This window comes from Ylistrum balloti, unplaced genomic scaffold, assembly GCF_031769215.1.
Source record: "Ylistrum balloti isolate Yb309-2 unplaced genomic scaffold, AGI_CSIRO_Ybal_v1 Utg370010, whole genome shotgun sequence".
NCBI classification, from domain to species: Eukaryota; Metazoa; Mollusca; class Bivalvia; order Pectinida; family Pectinidae; genus Ylistrum; species Ylistrum balloti.
Window position 1 is genome coordinate 2,597,778 of NW_026782083.1, and position 18,756 is coordinate 2,616,533.

At 36.0% G+C, this 18,756-nt stretch overlaps 1 protein-coding gene across 1 annotated transcript in view; it reads left to right on the forward strand.

Annotated features, from left to right (window-relative positions):
• The first annotated feature begins 7,727 nt into the window (after positions 1–7,727).
• Positions 7,728–18,756, forward strand: part of LOC132548429 (DNA helicase MCM8-like) — a 29,716-nt gene continuing 18,687 nt past the window's right edge. Inside the window, exons 1-8 of the mRNA XM_060212293.1 lie at positions 7,728–7,754; positions 11,536–11,751; positions 11,988–12,110; positions 13,243–13,325; positions 13,622–13,682; positions 14,932–15,020; positions 15,479–15,623; positions 16,459–16,559. Of these exons, the coding sequence (XP_060068276.1) occupies positions 11,568–11,751; positions 11,988–12,110; positions 13,243–13,325; positions 13,622–13,682; positions 14,932–15,020; positions 15,479–15,623; positions 16,459–16,559 (786 nt within the window). The 5' untranslated portion in view covers positions 7,728–7,754; positions 11,536–11,567. The remainder of the gene's footprint in view (positions 7,755–11,535; positions 11,752–11,987; positions 12,111–13,242; positions 13,326–13,621; positions 13,683–14,931; positions 15,021–15,478; positions 15,624–16,458; positions 16,560–18,756) is intronic.

Below are 18,756 nucleotides of genomic sequence, written 5' to 3' on the forward strand. Positions count from 1 at the left end.
TTGGATTCGCTTTGAATGCCCTCTAAGTCTGTTGACAACGGTGAATGAGGTTTGCTTTGAATGCCCTCTAAGTCTGTTGACAGCGGTGAATTGGATTCGCTTTGAATGCCCTCTAAGCCTGTTCACAGCGGTGAATGAGGGCTGCTTTGAATGCCCTCTAAGCCTGTTGACATCGGTGAATGAGGCTCGCTTTGAATGCCCTCTAAGTCTGTTGACAGCGGTGAATTGGATTCGCTTTGAATGTCCTCTAAGCCTGTTGACAGCTGTGAATGAGGGCTGCTTTGAATGCCCTCTAAGCCTGTTGACAACGGTGAATGAGGTTCGCTTTGAATGTCCTCTAAGCCTGTTGACAGTGGTGAATGAGGTTCGCTTTGAATGCCCTCTAAGCCTGTTGACAGCGGTGAATGAGGGCTGCTTTGAATGTCCTCTAAGCCTGTTGACAACGGTGAATGAGGGCTGCTTTGAATGTCCTCTAAGCCTGTTGACAACGGTGAATGGGGTTCGCTTTGAATGTCCTCTAAGCCTGTTGACAACGGTGAATGGGGTTCGCTTTGAATGCCCTCTAAGCCTGTTGACAACGGTGAATGAGGTTCGCTTTGAATGCCCTCTAAGCCTATTGACAACGGTGAATGGGGTTCGCTTTGAATGCCCTCTAAGCCTGTTGACATCGGTGAATGGGGCTCGCTTTGAATGTCCTCTAAGCCTGTTGACAGTGGTGAATGAGGGCTGCTTCGAACGCCCTCTAAGCCTGTTGACAGTGGTGAATGAGGGCTGCTTCGAACGCCCTCTAAGCCTGTTGACAGTGGTGAATGAGGGCTGCTTTGAATGTCCTCTAAGCCTGTTGACAGCGGTGAATTGGATTCGCTTTGAATGTCCTCTAAGCCTGTTCACAGCTGTGAATAGGATTCGCTTTGAATGTCCTCTAAGCCTGTTCACAGCTGTGAATAGGATTCGCTTTGAATGTCCTCTAAGCCTGTTCACAGCTGTGAATAGGATTCGCTTTGAATGTCCTCTTAGCCTGTTGACAGCTGTGAATGAGGTTCGCTTTGAATGCCCTCTAAGCCTGTTGACAGCTGTGAATGAGGTTCGCTTTGAATGTCCTCTAAGCCTGTTGACAGCGGTGAATTGGATTCGCTTTGAATGTCCTCTAAGCCTGTTCACAGCTGTGAATAGGATTCGCTTTGAATGTCCTCTTAGCCTGTTGACAGCTGTGAATGAGGTTCGCTTTGAATGCCCTCTAAGCCTGTTCACAGCGGTGAATGAGGGCTGCTTTGAATGCCCTCTAAGCCTGTTGACAGCTGTGAATGAGGCTCGCTTTGAATGCCCTCTTAGCCTGTTGACAGTGGTGAATGAGGGCTGCTTTGAATGCCCTCTAAGCCTGTTGACAGCTGTGAATGAGGGCTGCTTTGAATGCCCTCTAAGCCTGTTGACAACGGTGAATGAGGGCTGCTTTGAATGCCCTCTAAGCCTGTTGACAACGGTGAATGGGGTTCGCTTTGAATGTCCTCTAAGCCTGTTGACAACGGTGAATGAGGTTCGCTTTAAATATCCTCTAAGCCTGTTGACAGCTGTGAATGAGGGCTGCTTTGAATGCCCTCTAAGCCTGTTGACAGTGGTGAATGAGGGCTGCTTTGAATGCCCTCTAAGCCTGTTGACAACGGTGAATGAGGTTCGCTTTGAATGTCCTCTAAGTCTGTTGACAACGGTGAATGAGGTTCGCTTTGAATGTCCTCTAAGCCTGTTGACAACGGTGAATGAGGTTCGCTTTGAATGCCCTCTAAGCCTGTTGACAGTGGTGAATGAGGGCTGCTTTGAATGTCCTCTAAGCCTGTTGACAGTGGTGAATGAGGGCTGCTTTGAATGCCCTCTAAGCCTGTTGACAGTGGTGAATGAGGGCTGCTTTGAATGTCCTCTAAGCCTGTTGACATCGGTGAGTGAGGTTCGCTTTGAATGCCCTCTAAGCCTGTTGACAGTGGTGAATGAGGGCTGCTTTGAATGTCCTCTAAGCCTGTTGACAGTGGTGAATGAGGGCTGCTTTGAATGTCCTCTAAGCCTGTTGACAACGGTGAATGGGGTTCGCTTTGAATATCTACTATCTATAGACTTTCGAGGTCTGTCAGACCTTGGACAGTCGTCAACATGTCCGATTTGGTTCAGCGTTAAACGAGATATTACAGAATTGCCAACATTGAAACCTTAAACTACTTGCCTGTTTGTCATATCACTTTGGACCATTCCAAAAGCTTGCCATCTTTCAGCATTTGCCGTTTCAACGTGCCCTTTTTAAACAGTATGAGCATAAGCAATACACATGCAAATGCTGCTTTGGGTGACAAATCAAACTTCGTGTTTTGTTAGAGTACGGGGTACCCCAGTTCATTTTGGTCTATCGTTAATTTGGTGTATCACTTAGTGGCATGTCACCAAAAAGAGACACTGAAGGAGTACGGCAAGGTTTTACAAAGGAAACAATAGATCTCATTAAATTTTTTATACTTAAATTGATGGTCTTAACTTATTGCCGAATGTACGTAAAAGGAAGCAAGACATATGTATACGTGTATATATTCAAATATAAAAGTTGAATTCTCAGTGTCCGGTGAAATATATTAGAATAACTTAAAACAACACGTCGAATGCTTAATTCGATGTGTTGTTTTAAGTTATTCTAATACATATATATATATATATATATAGAAAAAACTTGATTTGACGAGATGCGAGTAAATTATAAATAAAAATTATTTTTGACATAAGAAGAAAGACGTTACATTTTGCACTAGCGCTTTCACTGTATTAGATCTTCAAAATGATTCTTTTGTCAAAAATCATTTTTATTTATATATATATATATATTAATTTTCTGATGAAGTGAAATATGATATACATGTATAGCAGAAATTTAAAGCAGATAACACCTGAATTCCACGAATCCATTCAGGAAGCGTATCGAGTTTAAGGTCCTCTCGTGCGACCTGAACTCGACTTGTAGTAAATTTGAGCGGGGGTGGGGGTCTGGAAAGTTTATTAATGCAAAGAATATTACTCATATGTTTAAGGTCTACGTATTTGTTAATAAAATGAATCAATTAATCTTAAGTCATGTCCAAATTTTCTGTTGATATATACAGATTTGTATTGATTCCGGAGTTCAACAGGTACATAAGTACACGTGTCTTAGCTCAACGTCCCTTATCACACGTGTACATGTCGATTATAACGTGTTTCTGACAAGTGAAATATATTCATGCCTACTAAAAGTATCTTTAAAAGTCTTTGAAAGAGTAAATTACCTTTGTTTGGTGGTTGTTGAAACGAATAGACAAGGTATGAAATTTGATTTACAAACTTTTCAATAGGAATAGGTAGACCGTAGGCACTGGCTCGCGGAGATGGAAACAATGTCTCGCAGTACGGTCAAACTACACAACAAAGCTCCACGGTAAACGTTGATTTTAATATGATGGGAAAAGCTCCGTAACCAGATTTAATGACGGTATATGAACCGGTATATGAAGGAAATATGTTTAACGTGGACCCTTGAAAGTCAATGACACTCGCCATGTAAATATTTGTTAATCCAAGTAATGCCACGTTCTCAATTAAGGTTAACATCAACGAAACCATTAAGTATACCAAGAAGAATCGAGCACGACTAACTTCCTATTTCACAAGGAAAATGGACAATTCTAATGGAGACTAGGGTGCCAACCATTTTAAATTATCCATATTTCTAATCACCTTCGCTGACCAAAAGTCACAATCCACCTACAACCCTCATAGCCTAACAAGGTACTGTAGATTTCCATATTTACCTTAATATCAGTATTTATGAAGGGCACCGGAATTGTCTGAGGTTAGACAAATGTAAAGAAGACATACAGTAAAGGTCGTGACTCCATTAAATGGCGGTTATGTAAAATGAAATCATGGTCACTAGAGGAGAGGAATTGTGCCGCAGCCTTCTGCACGCACTTCACCGAAAAGTGTCATGGGTCCGTAGTATCACAGCTCCTGCACAGCAAAATAACTGGCCATGTTATCGTTAAATGCCTCCCTGAAACCTCCAAAACGAGACGATATAGCGAAGCTGCATAATGATTTTTTAAAGAATTTTTATAAGTAGGAGAATGACGTCTGGTCTAACTTTCCAGATTTCTGGAAGTTCGGAGCAGAATATTAGGTTCTGACGCTACTGTTGTAACAGATATTTACATACACCGCACTGGTTTGACACTATAGCTTACCTGCTATGGAAATATCCCTTGTTTACTCACATTTATGTTATCGGTTAGTATGTTCAGGACAGAGATAGACCGTATAAATACCTTTCAAACATCGAAAAATGAATAAAAAGAATACACTCGTGTTATCGATCAAGTCAAACCATTCATCCACAAAAAGAGCGTTCCTGAAGGAGAAGCTTCCTCTGTTTCATCTACGAATGAAAATCGCCACGTAAGCTGTGTCCTTGAATCTACTGAGATAACGATACCACGTGATAGTGAACGTTGTTGTAGATATAATACATGTTATACTCTCTCGGTGAATAACTGGTGTTAAACAATAAAAAAAAAACTTTGGTTTTAATACATGTTGGTGTATGAACGTTGTCAGTTAGGTCTTTTGGTGTAGACACATAAACATGAAATATTGGTCCTCCGACTCTCTCTCTCTTCTCTCTCTCTCTCTCTCTCTCTCTCTCTCTCTCTCTCTTTGTTTTAACATTTTGTGATATCAGACTACATCATACATTACACTAATATACCGTTTGTCTGTTAAAGTTAAAAGTGTCTGGTAAAGTTAAACGGTCATTCTTTGAAATGACCAGCCTTACATCACCAACTGGAGAAAGTATTAGGACAGGAATTGCTGAAGCCTTTGATAAGTACAATATACCAATCCGTAGAGTAGATGGAACTTCAGTGATGGTAGGACAGGCGAGATGACTGAATGGACGAATGTGGAAAAGGATTCCAAGTTTAAAGTCTGTAAGGAGTCTCCCTAACAGATTACACATAGTTTCAATGAAGAATACAGCAAAATTTCCCATGACTGTCCAAGATCTACCAGGGGAATTATTCTACTGGTCTAAAGATCCCACAAACGCTGTGCTATCTTTAATGAAAAGCAGACCTTTTGTACAACCTTACCATCATAAAATAGCCCTCTGATACACGGTGGTTGGCAATGCAGCAAGGTATGTGACAAGACTACATGGACAATAACATACTCTGGAATGTTATTTCAGTTCGCCGCCTGTGCCCGCTGGATGAATGCGGACGGGAAAATGTGCCAGAAAAGAGTGCAAAGGAAAACCTTAAAGATTAACGTCAATGCTTAACGATGACTTAAATCAACTGTTTTCGTTTCTTAAAAATGTATCTCCGAAAATTTACATCTGTTAATATTACTTTACTGACCTGTAAACCTCCTACATATTCTCCAACAACCAGGATATATTCTCTACTTAAAAGTGTCATGAAATGCTTTGTCATCCACTTGTCAGATTTATTTGTTGAAGAAAATCTTCTTTCGTCAGAAGAATTCTGGTATGGAGAAACGGGTCTTTTTGAACTGACAGGTACCTTGATGCACACTGGTGAAGAACAAGTCGATTGTGAAGAACTGTTACCTCACCAGTGTTAATGAAAGCTGTCATATGACGATGACGTTAAAGAACCTAGCATTGTTGTGTCGGAACAAATATTTTCAAGACCGAGTCTATTCGGGGCTTGAAGTATGGTGTTACACACGATGACCCTCTGACCACAAACTTTAACAATGGATGTGAATGCAACAATTTTGATAGATGATAAGTTCTTATGACATATTCAGTAGAAGATTAGAGTGTGACGTTTCGATGACTACACGGTCACTTTCATCTAATCTTCTACTAGCTGTGTTATAAGAACTCTATTCTATTGACATTACCAACATGAAAAAAAAATGTTCCAAAATAACTACAGATCCAAACCAAAACAAACAATACGATACTGTTGACAGCCAGAAAGACACTAAATTGCTGCCAAAAACCTGTGGTAAGTCCTGGAGAGGACGATCACTGTAATGTATCATACTTTGGTACTTTGTCTGGAGGAAAATGAAGAAAATTTGATGGAAAGATGTAGAGCAAGGAAAAGGAAGATGGTAAGGGATTTCATTAATGAGTAGATATAAAAATGACAGGACATGGTAATGTTAATTGTCAATTTTTCGAGGCAATCTGTCCCTTTATCAAGACCCAAATATTCCATAGATTACATCACATACATAGAACAAAAAACAAACACAAAATTAGGGACAATACGGGCACAAACAAAGAGAGAGAGAGAGACAAAGTAGACAGAAATAACAGATGAACAATAATTCGGATATACTGGACCACAACATAGGTTATGACGCGTATTACTCAGTGTGAAAGATAGAATCTAGTAATATCGACGGTATGGTCCAATATTGGTACTGGATCCTAACAAACAAATGCTTTCATATTGAGTTCGCTGTGAATCTAACTCTTAAGTTTTATCAGAGACGTGTTATATATGTCTCTGGATTTATGCAATATTGTCACAATGTAGTCCTGTCGACACTTATTACTTTAAAGGATTGATTAACTTCACTTGAGCTCCCTTTATGATATCAATATATCGTGTGAAATATATCTCCCTTTACCATGTCAACGTTTTATGTGTAAACCTATCTCCCTTTATGATGTAAACATTTTTTAAAAATTATCTCCCTTTATAACGTCCCCAATGTTTCTGTGTAAATCTATCTCACTTTATGAGATCAATATTTCTCTATAAAATTGATCTCCCTTTCTAATGCAAATTATAGCGCATTGTGTAGTATGTCATCATGATAGAATGATGATATATTTGTAAATTTACCTTTACATATTCTGTAAGTTTACAATTTAAATGATACTTATGAGTTGCAGAGGAAGCTCAAAGAAGATATATCCCAAGAGAGCGACATGCACATTACGGAAAAACAATTTCTATATAAGAACTGTCAAGATATGGAACAGTCTACCAGAATCAATAGTATCCGCACCCAGTATAAATGCTTTCAAAAACGCCATAGATAATCACTGGAATAATCAAGAACTAGTATATAACTACAAAGCAGAAATAACATAATTTATATATAGAAAACAGAACTTTAAATTTTATTTTGAATGCTTTATTTTATACTCAGAAGTTACATATGTATATTTTTTTTATGGAGCCTGGTATAGAGGACTACAACAGTCCTGCACCGGAATAAACTTAACTTAACTTAACTTACCAGTAATTAAAGGCTTTGTAAATGCAGTTACTTTTCATTTTGTCTTTATTAAATATTAATATATGATATGACACACCTTCTTAATCACCTATCTTCATCAGTTTCTAAAAAATTCTGTATTTTGGTTTTAAATAAGTTGAGATGCATAAGTAAACTTTCTATCATTTTCTATTTATAGTTTACATTCATACCCCATTAAAAATATATCATGAAGTTCTATGTCTATAGGAAGGTAGATTGAAAATCAATAAAATCAGCATTTATTATTTTTAACGAAAATTAAACGTCAGGCTTTTCCAACCGGAACGTTCTGAACATAAGGCGGAATATCATAAGAGGTACACATTTTCAGTGACACCGTACAGATTGGACCGGAAATACAGAATCCAGCGGGAAATGTAAACAGCCGATGTTTTGGTGCATCATGTTCGGTGCCCAACGTCATATTACAATATAAATAGGTAAACTAAAATATTCATCGGTTAGAAAATGTCAGACACGTGTCCAGTTTTAGCTGATATGCTACCGAAGTCAGAGAAAATGACACACAATTTTCCGCTTTACACAGACTGACCTTTTTATAATGGATTTTGCAAAGGCGTTCAATATAAGTGTCACATCGTTGTCATTTATACAAATTAAATTTTTATAGCACCCAGTCCAACACTCTTAACTGGATTTCTACTTTCGAAAATAATCATTCCCAGTCGGTAGGGATATATGGTGTCCCTTCTAATAGACCTAGAGTCACGGTTACATAAGGGGCCTCACGGGACAATGTTCTTTGGCCTGCCCTATTCCTTATTTGTTAAAACGAACTCCCCGAATATCTCCACTACAGCAAACTCATGCTATTCGCTGACGGTAGTATTATCTATCGCAAAGTCTTAAGTAATGCAGACTCTGATGAACTGGAGGTCAACTATATCTTGAAGCTGCTGCCAGGTTGGAAGCAGATTAGCTAATGACTTGCCACACTGATAAATATACCTCACTGTCCGTCACTCGCAAGAGAATTCCTATTAAATATAACTACATTCTATATGACCATGTGTTGGAATCTATCTCATCTGCCAAGGTGAGACCTTGGGATGACAGTTCAGTCCAACCTCATGTGCAACATCCACTGTGATAACATATATAACACCAATGAAAAAACCAGCCCTTGGTTTTAGCAGGGACGTCCCTGGTTTTAGTAAGAGAAATCGTGAAATTTTGAACACCGCTATTAACACCAAAGCATATATTTACCAGTCACAATAAGATACAATTGTTCTTGGTGATTTTAATATTGATTTATTACATTCAATCATTTCCTTTATAGAGCAGTTTGTTAAATGTGGTGACATATTTGAATCACAATACATCAAGCCAGGTGTACCACAAGGTTAAATTGTAGGCCCTCTATTGTTCATAATCTATATCGATGATTCACCACTGATATGTATGCAGATGATACAACCATACATGGAAATGGAGCTAACTCTTTGGATATTAATTGTAAACTACAAAATGATCTTGAGAATGTAGTGAGATTGTGTACTAATAATAACATGCCAATAAATCTGCAAAAACTACTAGTATGTTAATTTCTTCACAATGCTGTAGATGGTTTTGGTATTACACCAACAAAAACAAAAATCAGTTTCAAGAAAACTGTTTTCAGCTTTTGCTTTACTTTGTAATATTTCAAAGTATCTACCATGCAATGTTAGGAAGATATATAAAATGCCTACTTTCTCGCGATAATAGATTATGCGGTATTTGGTACTCATCTAACTAAAGAACAAATTAAACTTATAAAAAAGTTACAAATACAAGCCATTCAAGTTATATTAAAGAAACCTGTTTTAACACTGAGCAGGGAACTTTTTAAGGAAAGCGATATTCTACCCTTTGAACTTAGAGTTAAGTATCATACTTGTGTATTGATTTATAAGGCTATCAATAATATGGCTACAGAGTGCATAAATAACTGTATCAGTATATATAATGGTGTGTATTTTATAATTTGAGATATACATCCAATAATTATCTTGTTCTACCGAGATCGTTAACCAAATATCTAAAAAAAAAATTGTTTAGTTTCTCTGGAGTAGCAATGTGGGAGTAGCCTTCTAAGTAAACTGAAATGTTTCATTTTGTTGTTAAAGACAGAATCAAAAACATATCTTTTACTTCAAATATGAAATTCTCCTTGAAGTCATTATTCATAGGAAATGTATTGAGATGTTGTCTGTTAATATTTTTCAAACAGGTCATATAATGAACATGTACTTATGTATATATATTTATCTGATTTCAAAATTTTATTATTAAATTTTATATATTCTTAATTATTGTTACAACTGAACCAAGTTCTAGGTTAACTGTGTTTTAATTATTTCATTATTATATGTATTGTTGTTGACTTTGATTTACTTGATTTAATGGTAACTCTTGATCTTAAATTATATGTGTATATAAATGTGGTAGATAGTATATAGATATATATAGGTACCTGATTGATTGTTAGTATTTATTTTTTATTAATCATCTGGAAGGTTTATGTGGAAGATCAGTATGCTTGTACTAGACATGTTACCCTCTAAAAATAAATGATCATTATTAATATTATTATTACTAGTGTAACCAAAACTTGAGTATGGTTCTCATTATGGGACCCTCACACACATCACAATTTCAACGAAATTGAAATGGTTTAATGACATGCAGTTAGATATGTATTCAATAACTACCACAACACTAGCAGTATGTCAGGAATCATAGAAAATTTCTGTTTGCTATTCCTATCAGAGCATCACCTAAATACATGCCTTGTGGTCTTCTTTAAAATTGTCCAGTGTCTCATTGCTGTTCCTGCCACTGACATCTCTTTCCTACTGACAGTAGGACCCAAAAATTAAACATTCAAAATTCCAGACATATATATGCAACAAATGACACTTCCAAATGATCCTTCTTTCTTTGCGTCATTATCCAATGGAATACCTTCCCTGCAGCCATTGTAGACAGTGCTTCTGCAGATATATTTAAAGTTCAGCTGACTCCATCTGTTCTTAAACCTCTAGTACTCTTAATTATATCTTTGTACATAGTTTTTGTTATCTCTCTCTCTCTCTCTCTCTCTCTCTCTCTCTCTCTCTCTCTCTCTCTCTCTCTCTCTCTCTCTCTCTCTCTCTCTCTCTCTCTCTCTCTCTCTCTCTCTCTCTCTCTCTCTCTCTCTCTCTCTCTCTCTCTCTCTCTCTCTCTCTCTCTCTCTCTCTCTCTCTCTCTCTCTCTCTCTCTCTCTCTCTCTCTGCATCCCCCATGCAGTTCAGCTAAAATCTTCTTTACTAACAAGGTCTGGAGAGAGAAAAGAAGTTTAAACTAAAGAGAATCTAATCAGCTAGGAATTTTAGTATCTAAACTCTTAATGATAATATAATGTCAGTTTTTGCATTTAGTATGCTTTGTTGATATCTGTTGTTACATTCTGACTGAGTATGCTCATGTTAGATCATAATCAATAAAGATGTAAATATCGATAAAAGCATAATAAATATAGACAAACTGTCATTTTAGAGAGAGAAATGGATGTTCCAATCTGTAAAAGCTGAATTATTTTGGAAACAATTTGTCAGTTATTTAACAGGTATTATGCAGTGATACATAGTATCAGAAGAGGCATTTTATACATCATAACATCTGGGAAAAGTTTTCTACACCAGATGTTAGACAGTTTGACCGATCGGTGTCTGTTAACAAGTTCACCAGGCAACTGACTTAAAATTTTCATATCTGGTGTATAGTATAGAATTCATAGAAATACTCACTAGCTCATACAAATAATGGAATAGTCAGGGACCTGAACATCTAAATAGATGAAGTGGAAAGTTTGCCCATCATTGAACCATAAAGCCATTGATGCCCCTACTGGACAGTTATCTCCCTTTCCTCTGTTGGGGATATGTTTGGCCTTTATGAGAGTGTTGACTTAGCACATAGTGGCCTCACCATTGTCTACTGGGAGCCCTAACTGATCAAGCATTCTACTACATGGAAGTTATTTATTTCAAATTAAAGCTATAGTGCTTCTCATTTAAAATTTACTGAATACTACTTGGCTTTATTATGCTATTCCACCGGAAAAGACCATTGAAAGAAATGGTTATTTTCATGCTTGCAGGACGATGATGAACAATTTTCCATCTCCTTACCAATTTTATTTGTTGATTTTCTAATTTGTTTGATGATTACCAGTTCATCATGGAGTAGTTTGACTACTATAAACTATGAGTAGCCAAGGCAGTAACTACAGCCACCAAAGTCAAGGAAGTAACTATGGTAACCCCCGAGGGGGCCAGGGAAGGGGTGGACGAGGAAACTGGCGGGGAAGAGGAAACTGGAGAGGCAGATGGAGGGGACGAGGTGGGAGATACTTCAGTCACCATGGAAACCGAGGAGGAAGAGGTACAAGTAAGCTGATCTCAAGTGAGATCTCTTTTTCACATGTGTTGTTTAATTTTCTGCAGTTTTGTTAAAGTTGTATAAAATATTAGATAAACCATTACATTATTTTCTAATAAAGTTATCAGTGACTGAAAGATTTATGGTAAATGTACTTGTATAGAATAATTGTGGTTGTGTGGGTCATTTCTCTATTTCATATGTTACAAAAATATGAGAACATGTACTGTTTGTTGACCAACAAGGTCGAGCTGGACCGGCTCTGATGGATGATCCTCAAGGGGCTCGTCGTCCTCCCGCCATGGTACAGACAAGGATAGAGGTCCAATCACCCTATAAAGGATGGAGGATGTACTTCCCAGAGGAAGGTAGGAAAAATACAGGTTAACATATATCTGAGTATTAAACTGTCCAGGAAAGAAGTGGTGTCTTCATTAACAGAGGAATTTAAATCTTAAAAGACCGTTTTCACAAATGGAAGAAAGTCTGTGATTAATGTTATGAAATTATCATTATCTGTACCAGTTTCAGAACCAAATATCCTTTTTAACATGAACCACAAGTAATAGCTGCCTTTTGAGTTAGATCCAACACTGAAGTTTTTCTCAAATTTAAGTCATGCTAATCACACAAGTTTCCAGTCTGAAGAATCAATAGTTGGAGTAAATTTCAAGTGTTAATGCCTTATTCTATGGTGGATAGATGCTAAAACAATGGAAATAAAGAGACCAAAGTTCTCTTATTTCAAACTCCACAAGTTATCCAAGAGTAAAACAAACTGACAGAGATCTTTTGGTAGTGTTAACAATACAGTCCATCATCTGAAGAGGTTCATCCAGTCAAGGTTCTATTGAAAAATTTGTGACACACAGCCAGAGTCATTTTGAGGTTGGGATCTTCTTGACTTCCTTACTGAGCAATATACAGGAGCCCTGTCAGATGCCATGACATGCCAAGGAGGCAACTACATTAGCACAAACTGGTCCATTTCTCATCTTCTTGAGGGACACAAGCCACCATGGGTAGGGTACAACAAACTACGCACCTTAGATCTTCACCTTTTGGTTATGTAGACCAACACTCTAACGGACAGAGCTGTTGTGTTCCTCTCTCCATGCTTTTAATGCTAACAAATTACTTTAAAATGGCTTTGTTGAAAAAACTGAAACTTTGAAATGTAACATTACAAACATGACAGTTATTATGAATTGGTGAGTGAGTTTTATTAATGAAACCTGTGTTTACCAACGACTGAAATCACATAAGCAGCTAGAACTAACAAAATTTGCAAAGGTAGAGACTAATCCCGAAACTCCTGATATGGGCAACTCCAAAGGCAGCTTTTGAATAGATATTCTGATATCACAACCAGTAAGAAAACTAACATTTTGATGGCTACAATGTCACCAATGATAGCATGAAGCTTATTTACAATGAGGTATACAGTATATAAGATGACCAGGAAATCCTGATGTAGATGAATGTGTTTGTATTTTTCAGTTTACTGTGACCATTCACCAAATGTAACCAGAATCCAGGTGTTTGAGAAGTACTTTATCAGCTGGTCCAACACCTATAAATGGGTAAAACTTTCAGCCATGTTGAATACTTGATATGAAATTCATTTTTATGCTCCACAATTTTATGGAAAATATGTAATTCATCTGTAAAGAAAGTGAGTTTGTTAGTAAGATGAGAGTTAGTGTGTAGTATACCATGCAAATTAGTTACACATGAAGATTGAATGCGGGTCTTTAGAGTGAATTGCAGTTTTTTGACAAGGTCTTTCCCTCTGTGCTTTGCAGGAGGAGGGTGATCAGAGATTTAAGTGGACTGCCACTGGGCTGTCTCAGTACTAAGCTGATTTCATTTTTTTCAGGTTGATGTTGAAGATAAAGGTAGCTTTACCATAGACTTTAAAGACCTGATCTCTGATGAAAGTAGGTATTCTTTATTTTTTTAATCTTATCCTCCAACCATTTAATGAGGGTTATTTAGTGTTATTGTTATATCCTATCCTTGATTAATGTTATCACTTAAGCAACTTCATTTCTTTATGGATTTTCATATAACTTAACACAGAGGTCAATTGTGACAATACTAGTAATCTCAGGTGAGTTTGTATTTCAGGATTGCCTGGTTAATACAGTTTATAGAAAAAGTTGTTGACCATTGATACTTACCAGGTATAAACATGGGAGATGGTGGCCTTCATATATCTCAAAAGGCATTTTTTAGGTGGATATATATTTGCCAACACCTAGATATGTTGGTAAGAAGATGGCTGTGAAAATTTGTTAAAGGAATTCTAGTATATCGTAAAGTTTTCTACACAAACATTAGTCATATTTCCATGACATTCTCTGCTACATTATATCAGTGGATTTTCCTGTATTGTGATTTAAGCCTTCCAATAAGTGACATTTACAAATGATATTTTTGTCCTGCTAAAGTATAAAAGAAATGATCTATACCTCGAGCTCTGTTTGCTCTAAATGTCAAGAAAAGAATACTGAACAATCAAATTGGCTGTAAAATCTAGGTTCCCTATTCTTAAAAAGGGTATACCAAGATTTATAACCCTTTTTAAGCATAGGGAACCTAGTTTAATTAACATGAACATATAAAAATTTCATATTAACATATTTGGAGCAAAGGTGATCGAAACTTTGATTCATTGTCATTATACTTATGACAAAAAGGACACTAGACTGCATAAACTGGGGATAGGTTACAAATGGTTTACACAAGAATAAAAATGTTGTGTGTCACAGGGATGATCCAATTTTGATATTTTTTCATTGTTTAAGGTTGAGGCTCTTAATGTAGAGAATTACATCATCCTTGTATGCTATATTCAATAAACATATAAACTATTATGAATTTAGTTATGATATTAACCATACTCTTTACATTTCAACATTTTTTTAGTCAGTCTTGATTTTCCTCAGTCTTCTCCTAGACTTCAATATTTTAGGCCACAAGCATCATTGACAAGTACTGGAAGGATATAAAATAGGTGTATAATGCAGTTTAGTTCAATATATCTAATTTTTAATTTGTATTGAAAGGTCCCATTCACTTGTCTTTTATACAATCTTTGTTATCATTGAATAGTTTGTGATTGAGACGCTGTTTCTATGTATGATATTACTAGTAGTTATATGTACTTACTCTGCGTTTCAACAGTAATACAGCAAAGGTTACCACAGTTAGCATCTGATCTGAAGGACATGCCAGAAAATATCCTCTCCTGTCTTGGTATTGCTGCACATCAGGTATATATGGTTGTTAAACTAATGTAGTTAGTCGCAGCCACTGGTCAACATATCACTCTCTGATATCCACACATCTCATCAGTGATCATCTGTCTGGGAATTCATTGCATTTTACAGACACTGTTAATAAGTAATTGATGTGACAAAAATCACCATCTCTCAATATCACCTCACAAAGTTATATATCAAGCTTGTTTCAACTTTAATAACTTTATCTTTTTTTACCTTAACTGAAACTTAAAAAACAAAAACAAAAGAAAAATCAAGTGAGATCCTGTAAATGAAAGTGAAATGTTAAATGAAACTTGTCAATCCTTTTTTTAAAATTTGATTATCCACAATGTCATACAATCTGCCAATTTTTTTCTTTATGCTTATTGATTCATGTAATGTGTCCATCATAAGAAAACAAAGTGTTAGTGACCTGTATGTGTAATAATATCATCCTTTGTCTATAGTTTGTAACAAACTTGAGGATGAGGGAGGCTGCGGAGAATGAGGACAGTACAGAACAGACAGATCCCGGTGTCCCTATGATCCAAGCTAGAGTTACCAACTTCGGTTCACCTATACCATTGAAAAACCTCAAGGCCAATTATTATGGTACAATGTTGAAAGATAATGTTTAAACATTGTATGTAAACCACAAAATTTAGTTTCCACAAACCTCAGAGTTTCTTGACTAGTCAGTAAGCTTTCGTTACTAAAGGAGTATTGTAATATACAGGTAAAAAATCCTTCTTCTTCAAGTATATATCAGAATTTGAACTTAGATATGGGATATATTAACAATAAGCCATCAATTATTATTGAAATTCAATGATTCTAAATTTAGGCAAAGTAGATAGATGATACATGTTCTCTGATAACAAAACACCTATTTAAGATAAATGTCAAGCTAGGTTGTATTTACTAGCTATATTAATGATGGACAGAAACTGGATTCCTACAAACACTACAACAGATGGAATTACATAACCTGAGAAATGGACTATGTCATCATCCTGAAATGTTCCATGTATAAGATTATTTGTAATTGTGGAAAGAAAGCTAATATGTTTTCACTTTGCTACATTTGTGATAAGAAAATTCTGTAATACTTGTATTGCTATGCTTCTGTTTGTAATGAAATTGGAACCTTAAAGTGGGGATGAACTAGCACTCCTGTAACAATTTAATGTTACATGATAAGGGTACCAGATTTTGGGAAGTTCAGGGGCTGATATTTGTTGTAACTTTGCTCTTACAAGCCATAACTGGCAAAACTGGTCAGCCAGGAATGACGTATACTACCTACTTCTGGTGTGAAGCTGGTTATTGTTAAGAACACTCTTACCTGAAAAAAGAATACTGGAACCTAGTGACATATTTATATGTATCACTATTGTCCCTTTATAATGTCTCCTTTACAATTTTATTTCATCATCTTGGATTACAGGAAAGTTTGTTTCCATCAAGGGAACCGTAGTGAGGGTTAGCAATATCAAACCACTATGTACCCGCTTGGCATTTGAATGTAACAGCTGTGGAACAGTTCAGGTATGTTCAAAATATACACTGTCTTGTTCGTCATACAAATGATTAATAGATTTGTTCAAAATGTACACTGTCTTGTTCATTATACAAATGATTAATAGATTTGTTCAAAATATCTCTTTCCTCATGCTAAGGATACATTGTGATTAACTTTATAAAATCACATTTGTTTAATACATTGTGATTAACATTATCAATCACATTGGTTTACTAATTAATGTATGTGTCTGTCAGAAGTGTGTAGTATAAATTTCTATAGAGATAACATTGAAAAAACATGTGTTATCTTGTGTCTTAAAAATTCAACTGCAAAGAAACTGTATGTCCATTATGTAATCCAAATTATTCTGACATTCTATCAACATTTAAGGTCATCAGACCTGAAGGGGTAGGCTTTCCCAATTTGTAGGGAGGGGATGAAGTTTACTATAGTTTATATAAGAAAAATATATTTTTTTTACATCTTCTACTAAACCAGCCAGCCAGTTTTACTTGGTAATCTAATTTGGTCTCAAATGGGCACAGCGGTTCAAAATTGTACAATATACGGTCCTAGCTTCCAGAGAGCCAGAAAAGAGGCCTCCTTAGAGATGGAATATTAAAAAATTTTAAAATCTTCTCCTCAACAATATTTATGGACCATGGGATGTCAGCATGTATTTTGTCAAAGAACAGCATTGTTTCACTCCACATTTTGATAAGATAATCATGTCAAGACTGTTCCAATAATTGTAAGATTTATAAATATTTTAACAAACATTAGTCAGTAGTAATTTTCAGTCTCAATCCACACTCTGCATACCGATATGTCAACACTAACTTCCGCCAATACACAAGCAGAATTGTGCTTTTTACAGGTTGGCTTCATAATCATTGTATTCAAAGTTATGAAGATCAGAATGAAACCTGTGATTTCTTAACAATCTATTAACATGTATTTCAGTACAGGAAGTGTTTCAAAAGATAATAATTGTAATTTCCTGCCCTGCTAAGACATTTTTAGACATTTTGTTGTAATTTTGGGCAATGTCAAACCTGAAAGTTTAAACTCTAATTTATTTTCACAAGCATAATTTCGTATAATTAGCACAGGTTCAACAATATTTAATTAATTTTGTTTGAACTGACCGAAGGTTTACCATAATCTAGAATTCGGGGAATACTGCCCATTTTGGAAGTTTGGTTATGCGAAGAAATAAAAGAATTTTGGACAGTCCTTTTGGTCATTTTAAAAGACAAAAGAGAGATATGACATATATGAGATAAAATGAATAAAATATGACAATGTTGAGGTTATATTGATATTTCTTTTTCTTGATTGCAGGATGTGAAAACATGTTACGTAATGATATTCTAACTTCCAGTAATTTTGTTTTTGGGAAAAAGTTTTCTCTATTTTTGGAAATTTTTTTGAGTATATTAACTTCATGGGGTGTTTGTTGGCATTCAGGGGGAAACCATACCACTTGGGGGTTACAATGTACTACCTGTACCTTTTTCTAGTAGTAACATTTGTCTGGATTAATCCCTGCAGAATGACCTAGATTGTTCATGCAAAGATAGTGTAGCAATAGATATTGCTGCTAATGATGTCTCATAGTCTATGTTACCTTGTCATAGCATCATATACCTTAATAGCAACAACTTCTTCACTGTCTAGTGTGTTTCAGGGATGAAATGATATTATGTTTTAACAAAAATGTAAATAAATATATTTATTCCATAGTTAAGCTCACAAACGACTGGTGTTTATTGCTCTCCACTGACCTGATTAACCTCGAACCAACGGTCAAAATATTGAAACAGTATCTGCAAACAAAAATTTTAAAAAAACCTGTACATAAACATGCTAGAGTCTGATTTTCAGATCCTCTCAACAACCAGAGATGTCATCTCAGCCCACAGAATACTGACAAACAACATATAAATGATAGGAATTTAATGATTTCCTAGAATCCCACTTATTGCTGAACCATAAACATTAAGATCATATTTGGTCTAGGTTAATGATGAGAAGTTGAGAGAAAAAGATCCCACATTTCTATATGATGTAGTGCTTCTGTTCAATAATTTGATGCACGCTGATAAAAAATAACTTCAACGTACACTTCCTGAAAATTCAGGATGGTTTCGCTTGTTTCATAATTGTTCTACTATAAGTACTGCTGTCACACTTTTTAGATGTCAGATGACCTTCAAT